The sequence below is a fragment of the Bos mutus genome, chromosome 16, assembly GCF_027580195.1.
Source record: "Bos mutus isolate GX-2022 chromosome 16, NWIPB_WYAK_1.1, whole genome shotgun sequence".
Taxonomy (NCBI): Eukaryota; Metazoa; Chordata; class Mammalia; order Artiodactyla; family Bovidae; genus Bos; species Bos mutus.
In genome coordinates, this window is record NC_091632.1 from 56498012 (window position 1) to 56516635 (window position 18624).

General features: G+C 51.3%; 1 protein-coding gene across 1 annotated transcript in view; it reads right to left on the reverse strand.

Annotated features, from left to right (window-relative positions):
* Positions 1–3216: 3216 nt before the first annotated feature.
* STUM (stum, mechanosensory transduction mediator homolog) overlaps positions 3217–18624 on the reverse strand; it is a 65815-nt gene continuing 50407 nt past the window's right edge. The window contains exons 2-3 of the mRNA XM_070385403.1: positions 14200–14379; positions 3217–9457 (exon numbers count right to left, since the gene is read on the reverse strand). Coding sequence (XP_070241504.1) covers positions 9423–9457; positions 14200–14379 — 215 coding nt within the window. The 3' untranslated portion in view covers positions 3217–9422. The remainder of the gene's footprint in view (positions 9458–14199; positions 14380–18624) is intronic.

The following is an 18624-nucleotide window of genomic DNA, read 5'->3' on the forward strand; positions in this document are numbered from 1 at the left end:
AGAAGTGCCCAAGGTGTCCTGAGCCCAGGACGAGGGGGCTACTCTGAAAGAGTACCCCACACACATGGCCAGACACTGCTGTCTCCTTTTTTGGAGGGAAGGTCCCACTTCTCCTCCTCCTACCAGCCAAGTGACCATTTCAGTAATTCCCAGTTTATGTTGCTGTGTGAGAAGGTCTCAGTGACCCAGCTGGCAGCCATCCTCCAGCACCTCAGGCCACTGGCCAGCTGGGGACTGAAAGAGGAGCTGTGCATTTAGGCCACACCTTCCCGCTCAAGGAGCTGCCCAGGCCTGCTGCTTTCTACCCTCCCTCCCTCCACTCCACTCTTCTTTCCCATAAACTGATATAAGTGGAGTCCCTCTTACTGGTAATAACAAATCTTAGCCAAGTCCTTGCTCCCAGGACACTCTGCCCTAGGTTTCTGTTCCCTTCCGGCTCCGTAGGCCACGCATCTTCAGAATAGATCCGAAACCCAGTCTATAAACCCAGCCATGGCCCTCCCACCCACACCGCCTCCCATCCCCAGAGCATCTTCCCACATCCCCTGCTGGGACTGACCACAGCAACTGCAAACCTGTCTCAGAGCCTGCGGTCTGAGAATGCGGAGATTTCTGGGGAATGGTTGCCTTTGTGTTTGTCACAGCCCCTTCCTTCTGGGTCTGAGGAGAACTATCTCTGTGGGGGACTCCTTTCCTCACCCTCTAGGAGAAGCGCTGGAGGCTTCAACCAGGTCACCCCTCCTGAACATGAGCAGATGGGGGCTGGGAGGGGAGAGGAGATCTCGGTGCCCCTGAGGGTTCTTTCCTGTGATGCAGCAGGGCTGGAGGGTGCTGCTAGCTTCATCTCCACTGCACCTTCCCGTCAGCCGGTCTGAAGCCGGAACCCTCTGCAGGAAGAAGTCTCTGGCCAAGAGCATTTCTGGCATAAGTTGAGCACAGCAAGTACCAGAAGAGGCACATGGTCAAGAAATGCCCCTTAGGCGGGGTCTGGGTGACCGTGAGTATCTTGGGTCATTATGTTACCTCAGGCTTTGCATCCTGGTTTTAGCAGTGACTAAAGTCAACCCTTGGGCTTCCCAGGTGGCTCAGTGGTAAAGAATCTGCCTGCCAATGCAGAAAATATGGGTTCGATCCTTGGGTCAAGAAGATTCCCCTGGAGAAGGAAATAATAACCTGCTCCAGTATTCTTGCCTGAGAAATCCCATGGACAGAGGAACATGGCGGGCTACCGTCCAAGGGGTTGCAAAGACATGACTTAGTAACTAAACAACAGCAAACAAAATCCAACCCTTAGGCTCAGATGCCATTTCTGGGGCCTTGAAGGGTCCCTGAGGTTGAGCCTGACGTCTCCCTGCAAGGTTGTACTTTGTGGCATATTCACTCTTTGGGGCAACAGCATCACCAAGACCCTGAGATGGCAGCATCTCTCAGTAGACACACAAGAATAGCCCCAGCCAGAGGACCAGGACCAGATTGGTGACCCGTGGGGTACCGGAGTGATGTGAGGAAACAGTGAGAGAAGCAAGGCCTTGCCCTTGGGTGTGAGTACTGGGGTGACACCCGGGGACTCGCCTCCCATGCCCCCCGGGACTGAATGCAGCTCTACAGATGCGGGGTCTCTCTGCTGCTCCCAAGGCATGTGAAATCAGACAGTCTGTTCCATCATCCACACTCAGTGCTCCTGAATGTCGAGCCACCTGTCGTATGCCTCCCTGGGCACCAGGGAGAGTCTGGAGCCTTCTTAATTCCAAGCACGACTTCCTCATTTAACGTTATTAGATTTCATCTTGTTATATGGCCTCTGCCTGCCAAGAGCTTTTTGAATTCTGATTTGTCTAATAGATTTAGTTCCCTTCATCCACAAATTTGATAAGCTCTGCAGGTCTTCATCCAATTATTACAGAGAACACAGGCAGGGCCACCGGCCATGCCCTGAAATTCCCTCCAAGGTAAGTAACATTGGTTCAACCAGGCCCTTGCTGCAGCTTAACAGCGAGTTGTAAGTTCCCCTAAGCACCCCTATTCTGCTTCTCATTTACATAGGAGACTTGGACGAATGAGTATGCCAGACACATGTCCCTCATCAACCGGTCTCCAATCGAGAGAAGGAAATGAGTTTCATCTGTGCCCCCATTCTTGGTGAGCCCGGTCTGGGCACCATGCTCAATTTAACTCACCAACTTGCGGTTACAAAGGGATCAGATTACCAAACATGTGGGCCTTTGAGAACTAATTTGCCCAACCCTCCCAGGAGAAGGGGTTGAGGAAGAAGTCTGAAGGAAGGCAAGGCCCATCTTGGAGAAGGGCAGCCTTCACAGCAGGAAGGACACCAGCCGCAAACACTGCCAAGGGAATGGGAGGGAGGCACTCCAGGGCCAGAGGTCTGTCCAGTTATGAGCTCGAGAGGACACAGGCAGGTGAGAAGCCATCAGAAAGGTCACATGAATGTTTATTACATAGAAAAGAAGGAAAGGAAGAAAAGGTTTCCAAAGCCATCGTTTTGGGATTAAAAAAAAAAAACCACAAACTTGGAATGTCAAAGAGATGCCATGCTTTCTATATTTATAATAGGAATATATAAATATGTACATGGAGATATGTACACAAGTTTTTATTGTCATACATGGTATTTTTCAATACATATACAGTAATGGTGCTTGAAGGACGCATTTAAAGCCAGGAGAAGGCTGGAGAAATTGGAACCCTCCTCAGTGAGCGCCTAGACGGTGCTGTGGAGACTCAGCCAGGTCAGGCAGGTCTGCCAAGGTGGGCACTGGGGAGGTGGGCACGGTTATGAGGATATGGGGGAGCTAAGTTGCAGGCAGGGCTGGGCGCCAGACTGCAAGGTTTGGGCCAAGGTAAGTCTGGAAACTTCCCTAGGTCTGTGACATTAAAGCTTTCTTCCTCTCTCAGAAGGGAGGAAAGCTGCAGTCATTGCAGTGGGCTGGAAAATATAGGAGCACTGGATCCCAGGGGAAGTCTGTGGTGGTGGGGTAGGCTCCCAGTTGTCTGGACGGAAGAGAGACAAGAGAGCCCTGGGAGATCAGAGAGTGGGTCTTGCTGGAGAACAAAAGAAATGTACGGTGATTCATCTAACATAAAGAAGAGAGACCCAAACAAAGCCAGTCATGGTATCAGAAATTATAAATCAAATACAACACGTATTCGTTATGAATTCTGCCGAGACACACAGAATCTGTCTTTTTTCTATATATGTTGTTTTTTTAAAAATGGTACCACATACAGCAATATGGAGCTTAGCCTGTGTAGGGGGGGCAGCCACATGCTACCACAGGCTGTCCAGGCCACCTACAACCACCAACACCCTCTCCCTGCTTGGCACAGGGGTCAAGTGCTAACCCAGAAAGTGGGGGCAGATGTGACCTCTGTCCCCCTTCTCTTCTTACTGGTTCCTGTACCTGGGCTGCTGGCAGTGGGGAGGTGGGAACAGAAAAGGACCTTAAAGAGAGGGTTGTATGCAGCCCTACAAGAGCTGGGAAAGAGACCATTGTCTCCTTCTCTCTGAGCAGACCCCCCTACCCCGCCACAGGAGGCCAAACTGAGTGTGGGGATGGGCACAGCCAGGTTTGGTAGGGTGGGGACGCTGAGCTCGTGGACCCTGGGAGGAAGAGATACAAGACCAGGGGTCCTGGAGAGAGAAGAAAAAGCGTGGGTATCTGGGCACAGGATGAAGCCAAATGTGCCATCCGCCAGAGCCCATGCTGGAGAGAGATGGTTCCCGGGTGGGCTCCTCTGGAGACATTAATTCCCAACCCTGAGTCTCCAGACAGAGCCTGGCCTGCCTCCTCCCAGCCTGAAAGGAGCTGTGTGTGCACGTGTGTGCTGTGTGTGGGTGTGAGTGTGTGCACAGGCGGGGGTGTGCGTGTGTCTGTGCTTCTGCTCGCTCCAGGGTGAAAGTGCAGGTGCGGAAGCGGACCGTGGAGTCTGGACCAGCCTGGGTGGTTGGCATTTGGACAAATCCAGGAAGGGGTGAAGAGGGGTGGGGAATGGAGATTTCACAGCTAGATCCAAGGCAAGAGGCAACTTGTACCAGAAATCAGGACACACGAGTGGGACCCTGTCGTCAACCTCCCCCTTCCCTGCCCTGGACAGGATCAGGAAGGGAGAGTGGAATTTGTCGGGGGAGGGCAGGCAGTATTTCGGTTTTACTAGGAAGAATCCATGGGGCCTGCTGCTCCCTCTCCCTGTCCCTCACCTGGCAAGGCTCAGCCTCCAAGCCCTTTGGCTCCGAAAGAAATGGGAAGAACGGCAGTTGCCCAGCCCCTTCTTGTACCCAAGCTACAGATGGTTAAACTGAGGCACAAGGCAGTAGGAGAGACAGAGTGCTGAGGGTGGAACTCACCCTCTCCAGGCTTGTGGGGCATTTGGGGTCACCTTGGTTTGGGGTTTTCCCCACCCATCACCAGAGGGGCTCGTCCTCTCTCCACAGGGGATTTGGGGTGGATCTATGAGAATCTGAGCATAATCCTCCATGCTCTGTGAGTTCAAGAACTTTCTAAAGTTCTAAGAATCTGAAGGGAACAAAAGTGATGAAAAATACAGGCCCCCAAGCATCGCCACCTACTCATGCTGACCTCAGCCTCCCTTCTGCTGACAGCCTGGCTTCCTATCTCCTCCAGCACATGCCAAGCTCTCTGGGGGCTCAGCCCTAGGCCTTGGAGAGCATCTCCCTTCTCCGACCTCCACTCACCTCGCCGTCCCACCTGGGATGCTGCTCTCCAGGAAGACAGCACCTTCGATCAGCTTCTCCAAAGCCACGCTCAGGACCTACTTGGCCCATTTGGTGCCCACTGAGGGCTTGCTGATGCACAAAATCAAAACAGGTGCCCCCACTCATAGGACTGCAGGAAGCTGGCACAGGGAGCCCATGGAGACAAAGGCTGGGTTCCATGGAGGAGCGTGTGTCAGCAAATGGTCAGCAACTGCTTCAAACTGCTCATCCTAGAGACGAGGTCATGGTCTCTGGGGAGTGGGGACTGGTCCTTTAAAAGTGCTCTGCCACCTTGGGATGCGGAAGGCGGTGGGAGAAGGTTCAAGAGGGAGGGGACATAGGTATATCCATGGCTGATTCATGTTGATGTTTGGCAGAAACCAACACAATATTGTAAAGCAATTATCCTTCAATTAAAAATAAATAAAATTTAAAAAACATAGCAAAAAAGGGCTCAGCCACCTCCAGCCTGCCTGTTGAAAATCCTCTAAACCAACCAGCAACAGGGAGGAATGTAACAGTGAACACCTCCTGCAGACACTAACTGGAGAATTTACATCTAAATTCTACATCCCCAAGCGGTTTACACAGCACAAGAGGCTTTCTTTGCCATGTCACTAACGTGATAAAAACAGCTGGTGTATTAAATCCCGAGGTGGGCCTGCAGCCCACAGCCTGCTCTCCTCCCAGGAGGGGATCCACCCCAGCTCAGGCCCAGGGACTCAGGCAAGCTGAAAAGCGAGAAAACTCCTGCATGTTAGGAGGCAGCCCCTCCCATCGGCTCCACCGTTCTTTTACACTGCAGTGCGGGGCGCCCTTCGGGCCTGCCTTCAATGAGGAGCGTGGGTCTGAGGGCCGCCTGGGGTGGTGACAGCAGGGTGGTGCCCTATTACTGCTGAGTGGGCCAGATACCACCCACCCCACTGCCGAGGACTCCCTCTCAGCCACTAAAGTCAGCTCCATGCCATGAGCGTGTGATGCAGGATCCGTGGCCTCCTCTCTTGGTGCCTCAGTTCTGACATTTGAAAACCCGGCACACTGAAATTTCACCCCATCCCCACCCCACCTCCCCCGCCACTCGGTAAGGGTCACGGGAGATCAAAATGCACCACACAGTGCCTGGCAAGGGCCCAGCGTCTGGGCACTATGTCCCTTCCTCACCTCCCCTCACGTACAGCCAGAGGCTGGCTTCGAGGCCACAGCGGGGTGGCTCCTGCCTGTTGCCCCAGCACCACAGAAGGCAGGAGGGGTGCCGACTGGAGCCAGGAGCCATCTGTCCCTGTGGCTCCCACAGGGACTGCGCCCTTCCCTAAGTCTTGTCGGGGACTCAGATCTTAAGATCCAGGGGGACTGTCTCCACTGTCCACAGGACACTCCCTGGCCGCCAGGTGGCTCATGCTGGCTGTAGGATCCTGCTCTAGCCCGAGGGAATTGCCACTCTGATCCAAGTTTCTCATTCACTGTGAGGTTCTCTGTGTGCCTGTGATCCCTGTCCCGAGTACCCATGGCTTAGGAATGTCCTACGGAATTCTGACTGATCTATGGCTGGACCTGAAATGCACCCTGGGGTTTTTGGACTATTACCCTTGAGACAAGACCCAACCAAAGTGTTGGGTGTCAACCAAGCACTTGCTTGTACAAGGTTCCTGCTTTTCAGTTGGCCGGTGCTTCATAGATTAACTCTGGCCATCTAACGGTCAGTGGACATGACTTTGAGCAAACTCCAGGAGATGGTGAAGGACAGGGAAGCCTGGCGTGTTGCAGTCCACAAGGTTGCAAAGAGTCAGACACAACTTGGCAACTGGACAAGCTAACCACCTGAGCGGCCAGCTCAGAGGACTTGGAGTACACTGGCCGCTGTTCCTTATCTAATGACAATGACGAAACTATTTTGAGCTGATCCACACTATTTTGGGCAGTCCTCACAGACTCATTGTTCAGAAGATAGGCAGGGGTCTACCTGGAAAGGGCCTGCCTCCCGAGGCTGGTGTGTTCTCAAGTTGGGAGAAGCAGCCACAGGTAAGGGAAGGATCTGGGGGAGGGGGCGTAGGACGGGAGATGTCCTTCCAGGCACACACACCCCTGCATGAAGCCAGCCCACACTGGGACTCGTGGTGATACCTGTCACTCAAGAAAACTCCCCTCATGTCTGAATTGTGTCAGTAAACATGAGACATAAATTGCTAGCTCTTCTTTACCCCCCTCACAGCCGCCCCCAGCCATGCCAGGAAAATAAGCCCCACCTCTCCCTATGGGCGCTGCCTCCACCTGACACCTGTCACTGCGAACTCTGGGGAGCTATCTGGGGGTGCCGGGCTGTGGGCTGTCCTTCCTTCCCTCTGCTGGAGCTGTTTTTATCTGACTCCAGGGGAGGCTCCGCGCTCCGACGCCACTTCCTCGAGAGCAACCAGCCGCCAGCCTGCCCTCCTCTTGGCCTGGGGGATGCTGTCTTCTCACAGCAGAAGGTTCTGACTTTCTGGATAAAGCCAAATCCGATCCCACGCCTTGACAACACAGAGGCTTCTAAACGTGAAAAGAAGCTGCAAAGGCTTGGGTTGAGGCCAGGAAGAAAGGAGGGGTAAGAGACAGACACTGCCAGGTGTCCAGAACATGTAACCTGGCCCCAGGCAGCTCCTCAGAACTAAGGGATGGACGGGGTGGTGGGAGGTGGGTAGGATCAGGCCAAGGAGCGGAGAGCCCACCTCTGATTCAGGGCCCGGGGTGGAGGTGGGGGGCAGCAAGTGGCTCAGGGAGTTCCATTTCTTCAAGGATGCCGGTTTGCTATCCAGGCCACAGGGAGCCTGAGACCCACCTCCCAGCAGGACTGTAACTAGAAAGTTCGGTGGATGGAGTGGGTGGGCCACTGCCCCAGGTGGAGAGTATAGGAACGGAGACTAAGCACGCAGTGGCCCCCAAAGGGGCGCACGGTGGAGCGAGGGGCCTACCCAGCTGCCGGTTCCCCAAGCCTTTCCATCCATTAAGGGAAAAACGACCAGAAAAGGCCACTCTTCTGTGCTGCTTCGCTTCAGCCATGTCCAACTCTCTGTGACCCTATGGACCATAGCCCCCAGGCTCCTCTGTCCATGGGATTCTCCAGGCAAGAATACTGGAGTAGGTTGCTGTGTCCTCCTCCAGGGGATCCCCCCAACTCAGGGATCGAAACCGCGTCTCTGTCTCCTGCATTGGCAGGTGGATTCTTTACCACTAGCGCCACAGGCCGCTCTTCCATCCCTGGCCAAATTCTGACTGAGTCCTTGATAGATAGGAAAAGCCCCTTGGAGAGGAACACACCCCGTGGCACACAGTCCAGTGAGGCCAGAAACTTGGCTTTGGGCCAGTCCCACATTTTAACAACCCCTACGTTAGAATGAAAACGAAAAGAAAGCAGACATGTGAATGTCTCCTTTGTCACTGTCATTTAGATCTCCTTTCTCTTAATTGCTGATTGATCTTGAATCAGACATCTTCGGGTGGTTGTGACTGTAACAATCACTTGGGTGTCGAAAAGGCCCCGATCATCCCTTTGCAACAGGAGGAATCCCCGTGTAACACCAGCAAGGTCACCCGAATGCCTCTGTTTGCAGGATTTTTGCAGAAGAAGGATTTTCAGAGAGGGGTCCACAATTATTATTATTATTATTTTTTGCAATTCTAAAACCCCTAAAGCTCTCAAATGGTGAGTTTTCTCCCCTTACGTATTTAGTGGCAAAATCTGACCTGTACTGAGGCGAAGCTATTTACAGTTTTATTGATCCTAATAAGTCTGATTATTCACATGCTCCTCTACAGAAGTGGTCCCGTGTTTCATGGTGTGAGCAGGTCCAGACTCCGCCGGGCTGTCACGAAATGGATGGCAAACGTTTCTTCTCTTCCTCAGATCTAAAATGTGTGAAGTCAGAGACCTGTCGGCCCTAAGGATTTCAGAGAAAGGCGTATGGGCCCCAGACAGTGTTGAGTGTAATGGGGAAGGCTGCCCATGTGGACCTGGGTTGGTGAACTTGTACATGAACATCTGGCAATTCCAGCAATTTTGCCCCAGGAATGGAGCCACTGCCTTCTTCCCAGGGAAACAAAGGTCAGATCCGCCCAGACCTGGAGACTTCAGTGGCGAGGAGATGGAGGCAGCCATGGGGCCAGCAGACACCCATAGGGACCCATCCCTGCCGACAGTGGAGGGCACAGCAGGCTTTTCCACACCAGGCAGGAATCTGTCTATCCTTACTCATGCCCGGATGTTGGCCCCAGGAGACCACTCCCACAGGGGCCCAGAGGAGGTGTCCACTGCAGTCCTGCCCCTTGACGAGCCCTGCTCGCCTGGACGGGGTCACTGCTGCCTGGCCTGGCCGCCCGCACACCCTCACGGTGGGCAGCAGACAAGGCGAGGTGGCCCGAGCCTGGGGCACTCCAGCTTCTTGCATCAGCATCCCCGCCTCCACCCCACTCCCCACCCAACCCAGATACCCTCTGGGCGTCTGTGCTACAGGACTCTCTGGAGCAGCAGGAGGAGCTGGCAGCTCTCAGAGCCTGCTGAGAAAAGCAGGTGCGTTTTCAAAATAAATAGTATTCTCAAATGCCCTTCTTTCCACTCCAAACCCAGGAAGCGGCAGAAGAGAACACGTGAAGACCCCGGGCCGGCCGCTGCCTGACGTGGCCCTCCTGGGCACCGGGCTTCTCAGCGGCTCGCCCGGGCTCACAGCTGCTGTGGGATGCCCTGCTCCTTGTAGCCTGTGAGGGAGAAGCAGAGGAGAGATGGTCAGACACCCACTTCCCTCACCATTTCTCCAGGCAGTGCCTCCGGACTTGAATATGCTAGAACTTATTCACACAGACGTGTGAATGACTGCTATAGCCTTTGCCCAGCTTTTCCCAAGGGCGCTGTCTTCTTAATGGGAAACAGGGTATGAATGAAGAGAGTGGATTTCGGGGTTTAGTCGGGGAGACATGAGAGGAGGATTTCTGTTACAGACCTGCTGGGGGTTGAAAAGTTATCAATGTGCTCCTGAATCCACACCCCTGAAGCCACTGCACAAACGTGGCCCCGGCAGACTGGCCTGCTGCCATTTCTTAACGCGGCGCCTTGGGAGAAGGTGCCAGGAAGACTTCCCCAAGTGATGGGCATCTGGTACGTGTGGATGGAGAGGAGGAAGGAAGAGAAAAGGAAGACAGCATACAGAAGGGAGGAGCCAGGCCGGCGTGCTCCATCAGTTGGACACCTGTGAACCTGTGACACAGGCCAAGGTGACCGCTGGCTTCGAGCCTTTAAAGCCTTGGTGATGACTATGAGGACATGAGAAAAACTTGATCACTGTTGATATTAAGGAACTGATGCTAGTTTATTTGAGCATGAAAAGGTACTGCGGTTCCTTTATTTTTTAAGACATCGACTGGGATATTTAAGGGTGAAATTGTCATCTGGGTTTGCCGAGTAGTTACCCCTATTAGCTGGTAAGTCAGCCCACAGAGGAGCATCAGTGGACTTGTGTTTGTTTTTTTCTCCCTTTATTTACCAGGTTACTTATCAAGTTAAGGTGTTGGGGGTGGAGGCAGATGCAGGCAGTAATAGAAGAAAACAGAGCGGCCGTGAGTGGAGGATGGCTGAAGCTGGTCTAGGCGTTTAGAGACTCACTATACTAGGCCTTCTATTTGTGTCTATGTTTAAACATTTTCCAAAATAAAAAACTAAAAATAGAAGCTTGTTGGCCAACTGGAAACGGGGTGTTTGTGTGCAGGAAGTGGGGGGTAGGCGGGGGACGGGGAGGGGAGCAGTGTGGGGTAGGGGAAGGGCAGTGAAGGGGAGGGTCCAGGAAGCCCAGGCATGAGAACTGTGCACACCCCAACAGACTCACCTTGAGAAACTTCGGAGAAACACAGGAATATGAGGCAGCATGAGGAAGAGGAGAAAAAGAGAAAGAGAAAACAGTCTAAAAAGAGAAGCCAGACATGAGACCAGCTGGGACCTGGCACCTGGGACCCTTTGCTGCAGTGCTTGCACCCGGACAAACCCTCTCTGAACAACAAAATACAAAGAAACTCATCGTCGTGAAGTCACTCAGTTGTGTCCGACTCTTTGTGACCCCATGGACTGTAGCCCACCGGGCTCCTCTATCCATGGAACTATGACGGATCAAAAATAACTGCATGCATGTGCATGAGCAGTAGGGGCAAATTATGGACAAGAAGATACAAAAAGACCAAAAGAACCAACTGTCACTTCTGAAGCGCCTGGAGCAAAAGCAGGGTGTCATGCACGTCCCCAGCACACAGCACCACCTAAGGCACCCCTCCAGCCAGAACCCTGGACCTGCCCCTTCCTTCATCCCATATAAGGAATCAGTTCACCATTCTGCTCAGGGAGCGACCAAGGGAACCTGTTACTTGTTCTCACTCCCCTCTACTGCAACAGGGGCCCCCAATAAAACCTTGCCTGATTTCTCATCTGGCTTCCTGTCAGTCTCTACTGATTAAGGAGGCCAAGAACCCTGGTCGGTAACAGAGAGACTGCCTGAAATATAAAAAGGGAGAGGCTGCATGCTGGGGATTGGGAGATGGAAGGGGTCTGCAGTCTGCATTCACAGTGACCAGCCACTGTGGCCAGTGGGCAGCCCCAGAGGGTGTGTGGGCTTCGGCTCAGGAGTGCAGAGCATTCTCCCCTCCCTGGGGTGGTCATTCTCCATGAGACACCGCCAAGAAGCTCTCTCCTCTTCCCTCCGAATCTCAGCCAAGGTCGCTCTTCTGCTCACCTTCTGCTCCTCACTTTTCTGCCCCCAACCCATCTTTGCCTCAAGACGAATTCTGGATGGCTCCAAGGAGGGACAGCTACAGGACAGGTTTGACTGTGACAACCTAAAGATGTTGAAGTGACCCATCCTGGCCCCTATCTAAGCCGTGGGGTTCACCTTTTATGTGGACAGGAGTCACATATATAAAACCTAATGCTTTGGGAAAGACTAAGGCAGGAAATGGCAAACAGACTTCTATCTTGTAGACATCTTGGACCCATTAGTAGTGACTGCCTGAAGCCCTGTATTGAAAACGGGTAAGACTATTCAGCAGAAAGTGTCAAGACAGATTAGCAATGTCTGCCAAGGGTCAGTCAGTTCAGTTCAGTCGCTCAGTCATGTCTGACTCTTTGTGACCCCATGAATCGCAGCATGTCAGGCCTCCCTGTCCATCACCATCTCCCGGAGTTCACTCAAACTCATGTCCATCAAGTTGGTGATGCCATCCAGTCATCTCATCCTCTGTTGTCCCCTTTCCCTCCTGCCCCCAATCCCTCCCAGCATCAGAGTCTTTTCCAATGAGTCAACTCTTCGCATGAGGTGGCCAGAGTACTGGACTTTCAGCTTTAGCATCAGTCCTTCCAATGAACACCCAGGGCTGATCTCCTTCAGAATGGACTGGTTGGATCTCCTTGCAGTCCAAGGGACTCTCAAGAGTCTTCTCCAACACCACAGTTCAAAAGCATCAATTCTTCGGTGCTCAGCTTTCTTCACAGTCCAACTCTCACATCCATACATGACCACTGGAAAAACCATAGCCTTGACTAGACGGACCTTTGTTGGCAAAGTAGTGTCTCTGCTTTTCAATATTCTATCTAGGTTGGTTATAGCTGAAAAAGGCTCCTGTACAATTACCAAATATTTATTGACCCACACCAGTACTGCTGCTGCTGCTGCTAAGTCGCTTCAGTCGTGTCCGACTCTGTGTGACCCCATAGACGGCAGCCCATCAGGCTCCCCGTCCCTGGGATTCTCCAGGCAAGAACACTGGAGTAGGTTGCCATTTCCTTCTCCAATGCATGAAAGTGAAAAGTGAAAGTGAAGTCGCTCAGTCGAGTCGGACTCTTATCGACCCCATGGACTGCAGCCCACCAAGCTCCTCCATCCATGAGATTTTCCAGGCAAGAGTACTGGAGTGGGGTGCCATTGCCTTCTCCGCCACACCAGTACAGACTATCGTTAACTTACTGATTATTTTTATTAATATAAGCAGAGCAGCAGCCTTGCGAGTTCCTGATTTTAACTTTGATTTAGAGTTCTCTGATTTCCCCCTTAGGAGGTTTTTCTTGATGGTATATTTCTTTTGTTGTTATTGTTTTAATTAATTAATAAATTCTTTATAGTAGGTCCTTGTTGGTAATCTATTTTAAATCTAGTAGTATGTACATGTCAATTCCAAACTCCTAATCTATTCTTCCCCATGGTATGTTTCTTGGTGACACTCACGTAATGCTAGGTAAAAAAAAAATTACCCTGTGTTGTTGCAATTGGAAAGTCTCCTTCATTTTTACAGGAAGAGGTTGGAGTGACACGAGAAACAACAGCCCCTTATCCAGTATCTACGAGGGCAGACATTGTGCTGCTGCTGCTGCTGCTAAGTCGCTTCAGTCGTGTCCGACTCTGTGCGACCCCATAGACGGCAGCCCACCAGGCTCCCCGTCCCTGGGATTCTCCAGGCAAGAACACTGGAGTGGGTTGCCATTTCCTACTCCAGTGCATGAAAGTGAAAAATGAAAGTGAAGTCGCTCAGTCGTGTCGGACTCTTAGTGACCCCATGGACTGCAGCCTACCAGGCTCCTCCGTCCATGGGATTTTCCAGGCAAGAGTACTGGAGTGGGGTGCCATTGCCTTCTCTGCGTGGGGTGTGGGGAGAAGGGCAAAGGGCCTGTGAGGATGTGCTCCGTGTGAGTGAGGAGCTTCGGCCTAATGAGGTAGACAGAACGTGTGACAATACAGGGACGTGCACGGGGGCACGGGGGGCACAGGGTGAGGAGCGCGGCTGCTTAAAATAGGTGTCTGTCTTAAGATCTCGCCGGGTTATTTTTAAAATGTTAATCAAGTCTTCTTCGGCAGTTTTGTGTCGGGATCAAGTTTGTGTTAAGTGACTGGTGAAGGTCCGCTGAATACAAAATCAGGAAGAGGAAGGCTTTAGCACCAAGGAACAAAGAACTTACTTTAAAAGAAGTTGAAATTATGCGGCTCTGGCTGTTAAATAAAAAGCAGTTACAGGGTTTCCTGAGCACAAGTATGCCCGGTGGGCTTTTCCTTCTTTCTGGAAATGGCATGATGGAGGCTCAAGGGACTGAGCTCACGAGGGCCACACCTTGCTACCCCGGTGTTATCAACCCAGCTGTTTCCTTGACAAACGTGATGCCTGGTGTGTCTGAGCTAAACAGGTGCTCTCTCCCTTCCTTATTCATGCCTCTGGCTCAGGTCCCTGACTGGTGCTCTCGTGATACCCTGCAGGCCCCAGGGCTGGGCATGCGGGGAGAGTCCCCCGGCCAGGCGGCCAGGGACACCAGGGAGCCCCTGGAGGAGGAGCAGGCCCAGCTGTGCAGATCTCCCTGCAAAGCCCCCACCTGACCCCCAACAGGATCACAAACAAACTCCCAGCCCATCCTGGCCCCCACCCCTCCTCCAGCCCTGCTCCCCTCATCCCGGCCCAGCCCCAGCCCCACAGCTACTCACTGGCGAGGATGACCATGTCCATGCCCCAGAAGATGCTCATGATCCAGCCCACCATGACGATGGCTGTGAGGATCTGGATGAGGGCTGCGGCGATGTTCAGCCAGAAGACACAGCACACGTGCCTGTCCGGGAGGTCCGTGCGGGCGCCACACAGCACGGTGAAGGCCGAGACGAACGTCCCTGTGAGAGGCCAGAGGGGACAGCCTTTGGAGGGCGCTGGGAGATGCAGCGGCACGTGTGCCCATCATGAGCTGGGGCCCAGTGGCTTGCCCTCCAGGAGCTCCGAGAGGAACAACTCAGGTCCAGCACTTTGCTGCTCAGACCACTGGTGCCCATGCTAGAAATGCCAATGTACCAGCCTGGAGGAGGCACAGCCCTGGGCGGCCAAGGACCCAGCACAGTCCTGAGGCCTCAGGGGAACACAGATGTCACCTAACAATCCATTCCTGCCATTAAGGAGCAACAATGCAGCCACTTGAAAGGACAACAGGCAGCAGGTAGAAAGGACGCCAACCTCGTGTGGCAAAGCTCCTTAGGGCCTAAGAGTTCAGAGGTAGGAGCTGGAGTCGTTGAAGGGACAGGGAAGCCACCCAGAGGGTAAATTCAGGAAATGACCCCCAGCACACACACTGACCACGGTGCCTGCAGAGGGGAGTAAGCTCAGGCCAGGGTGCATCTCCCAGAACCCTTCCTTCAAGGGGCTCTCCCAGACACCCCAGACCTGTAAGAGGAGGGACAGAGAGCCCGAGATTTTCTGAGCAGCCACAAGGCACAAAGCAACGTGGTGGGTGTGTCTGTGGTCCTTACTTCATCCCAAACTTCCCAGAGCCCTGCAGGTATTAATAATATCACTACATTTTTATTGACACTTTTCTCAAGCCAGGCTCTTCTCTACACAGGCTCTGAGCCCCATAACAACCCTGCAAGTTAGTTGGCGTTCCTCCTATCTGTGTAAGTTCCCTATGGCTGCTGTAACAAGTTACTGCAAACTTAGTGACTTAAAGCAACACAATTAAAGCAACAATTAAGGAAAACAGTATGGCCCTTCCTCCAGTGCTGGAGGTCAGAAGTCTGAAATGGGTCCTTGGGGCTGGCTCCTTTCTGGAGGCTCTGGGGGACAATGGTTTCCTTGCCTTTTCCAGTTTCTCAAGGTTGCCCACATTCCTTGGCTGATGGCCCCTTCCTTCGTCATCAAAGCCAGGAGCTGAACATCTTCTCTCCTCTCAGACCTCAGCTTCCATCCTTACATCCTCTCCCTCTGACTATGATCCCCCTGTCTCCCTCTTATAGGGACCCTTCTGATTATCCTGGGCCCACTGGATAATCCAGGGTAAGCCCCATATTTTTAAGATCCTTAAATTAGTCACATCTGAAAAGTCCTTCCTTTTTATGTAAGGTAGCATCTTCGCAGGTTCTGGGATCAGGATATGGACATCTCTGGGGGTGGGCATCATTCTGTCTATCATACTATCTTACATATTGCATTAACCTGGTGTTTCTGATGCTTTGGTATCTGGAGACTTGCTGACTCTGTAGAGATCCCCCTCCCAGGGCTAGCCAATTCCTAGGGATAGCAAATGACTTTCTTATGCAAGACAAACAATCGAGAATGCACACCCAGACTGCTCTTTTATAGACTCTCACCCTCTGGGTCACTCTCTTCTGCCCTAATCACTCAGAGCCAGGCACCAGACAGCTCAGGCAGTCCTGACACCCTGGGGAGCACTAGCCCATCCTAAGCCTGCTTGACCTATCTTGACATTCCTTCCCATGGAAATCACAGCAAAGGCTCCCACCCATGTCTCCCCCTAACTTCCTCTGCCTCCTAATGGACCCTGATCCTTCCACATGTGCACCTCCAAAGTGTGGTATGCCCTCTCCTCTTAGGAACTGCGAGTAACAAACTACCTTTTCAATGGCTGTCATTTCCTGATCTGTTGGCCTCACCATAGCTCACTATTAATAATAACAAAACCTACATTTTAAAGTGCACACATACACTCAGAGTCAAGAATTAAGTATCACAGAGAGACCCAGCACAGCCAAAAATAAATAAATTAATTAATTTTAAAAAGAGGATTAAGTATCTTGTCCAAGTTCTCACGCATGGGTAGGCATTGACCCCACCACTGTCTGATGAGAAAGACAAACTTGGAGAAAGGAGAACTGAAAAATGATGGGGACATGAATTCAGGGCTTAGTAGCAGACATGGAAGGAAATAGGACATAGGGACCATTAGAATGTATATGTCACCATCCACTGCCTCTGCTTATGTATCATGCTGTGAGGCATGAGATAAACACTAGATGATACCATTTAAAACACACAGCCAAAGCGGAAAGATGGTAGAAGATGAACAGGAGCATGTGGGGGAAATACTAAGTAAAATTAACACAGGTGCCACTTACCGCATCCCTATAGTGCATTACAACACACTACCACCCTCTCCAGGGACCATCCCCATGGAAAAGAAATGCAAAAAAGCAAAATGGCTGTCTGGGGAGGCCTTACAAATAGCTGTGAAAAGAAGAGAAGCGAAAAGCAAAGGAGAAAAGGAAAGATACAAACATCTGAATGCAGAGTTCCAAAGAATAGCAAGAAGAGATAAGAAAGCCTTCTTCAGCAATCAATGCAAAGAAATAGATGAAAACAACAGAATGGGAAAGACTAGAGATCTCTTCAAGAAAATCAGAGATATCAAGGGAACATTTCATGCAAAGATGAGCTCGATAAAGGACAGAAATGGTATGGTCCTAACAGAAACAGAAGATATTAAGAAGAGATGGCAAGAATACACAGAAGAACTGTACAAAAAAGATCTTCACGACCCAGATAATCACGATGGTGTGATCACTGACCTAGAGCCAGACATCCTGGAATGTGAAGTCAAGTGGGCCTTAGAAAGCATCACTACAAACAAAGCTAGTGGAGGTGATAGAATTCCAGTTGAGCTATTCTAAATCCTGAAAGATGATGCTGTGAAAGTGCTGCACTCAATATGACAGCAAATTTGGAAAACTCAGCAGTGGCCACAGGACTGGAAAAGGTCAGTTTTCATTCCAATCCCAAAGAAAGGCAATGCCAAAGAATGCTCAAACTACTGCACAATTGCACTCATCTCACACACTAGTAAAGTAATGCTCAAAATTCTCCAAGCCAGGCTTCAGCAATATGTGAACCGTGAACTTCCTGATGTTCAAGCTGGTTTTAGAAAAGGCAGAGGAACCAGAGGTCAAATTGCCAACATCTGCTGGATCATGGAAAAAGCAAGAGAGTTCCAGAAAAACATCTATTTCTGCTTTATTGACTATGCCAAAGCCTTTGACTGTGTGGATCACAATAAACTGTGGGAAATTCTGAAAGAGATGGGAATACCAGACCACCTGATCTGCCTCTTGAGAAATTTGTATGCAGGTCAGGAAGCAACAGTTAGAACTGGACATGAAACAACAGACTGGTACCAAATAGGAAAAGGAGTTCGTCAAGGCTGTATATTGTCACCCTGTTTATTTAACTTATATGCAGAGTACATCATGAGAAACGCTGGGCTGGAAGAAGCACAAGCTGGAATCAAGATTGCCAAGAGAAATATCAATAACCTCAGATATGCAGATGACACCAAACTTATGGCAGAAAGTGAAGAGGAACTCAAAAGCTTCTTGATGAAAGTGAAAGTGGAGAGTGAAAAAGTTGGCTTAAAGCTCAACATTCAGAAAACGAAGATCATGGCATCTGGTCCCATCACTTCATGGGAAATAGATGGGGAAACAGTGGAAACAGTGTCAGACTTTATTTTTCTGGGCTCCAAAATCACTACAGATGGTGACTGCAGCCATGAAATTAAAAGACGCTTACTCCTTGGAAAGAAAGTTATGACCAACCTAGATAGCATATTCAAAAGCAGAGACATTACTTTGCCAACAAAGGTTCGTCTAGTCAAGGCTATGGTTTTTCCTGTGGTCATGTATGGATGTGAGAGTTGGACTGTGAAGAAGGCTGAGCGCCGAAGAATTGATGCTTTTGAACTGTGGTGTTGGAGAAGACTCTTGAGAGTCCCTTGGACTGCAAGGAGATCAGCCCTGGGATTTCTTTGGAAGGAATGATGCTAAAGCTGAAACTCCAGTACTTTGGCCACCTCATGCGAAGAGTTGACTCATTGGAAAAGACTCTAATGTTGGGAGGGATTGGGGGCAAGAGGAGAAGGGGATGACAGAGGATGAGATGGCTGGATGGCATCACTGACTCGATGGACATGAGTCTGAGTGAACTCCGGGAGTTGGTGATGGACAGGGAGGCCTGGCATGCTGCAATTCATGGGGTCGCAGAGTCAGACACGACTGAGTGACTGATCTGATCTGATCTGATCTGACCACCCTCTCCTACTCACACTGCCTCTAATTCTTATGACAGTTCATGATGGTTAT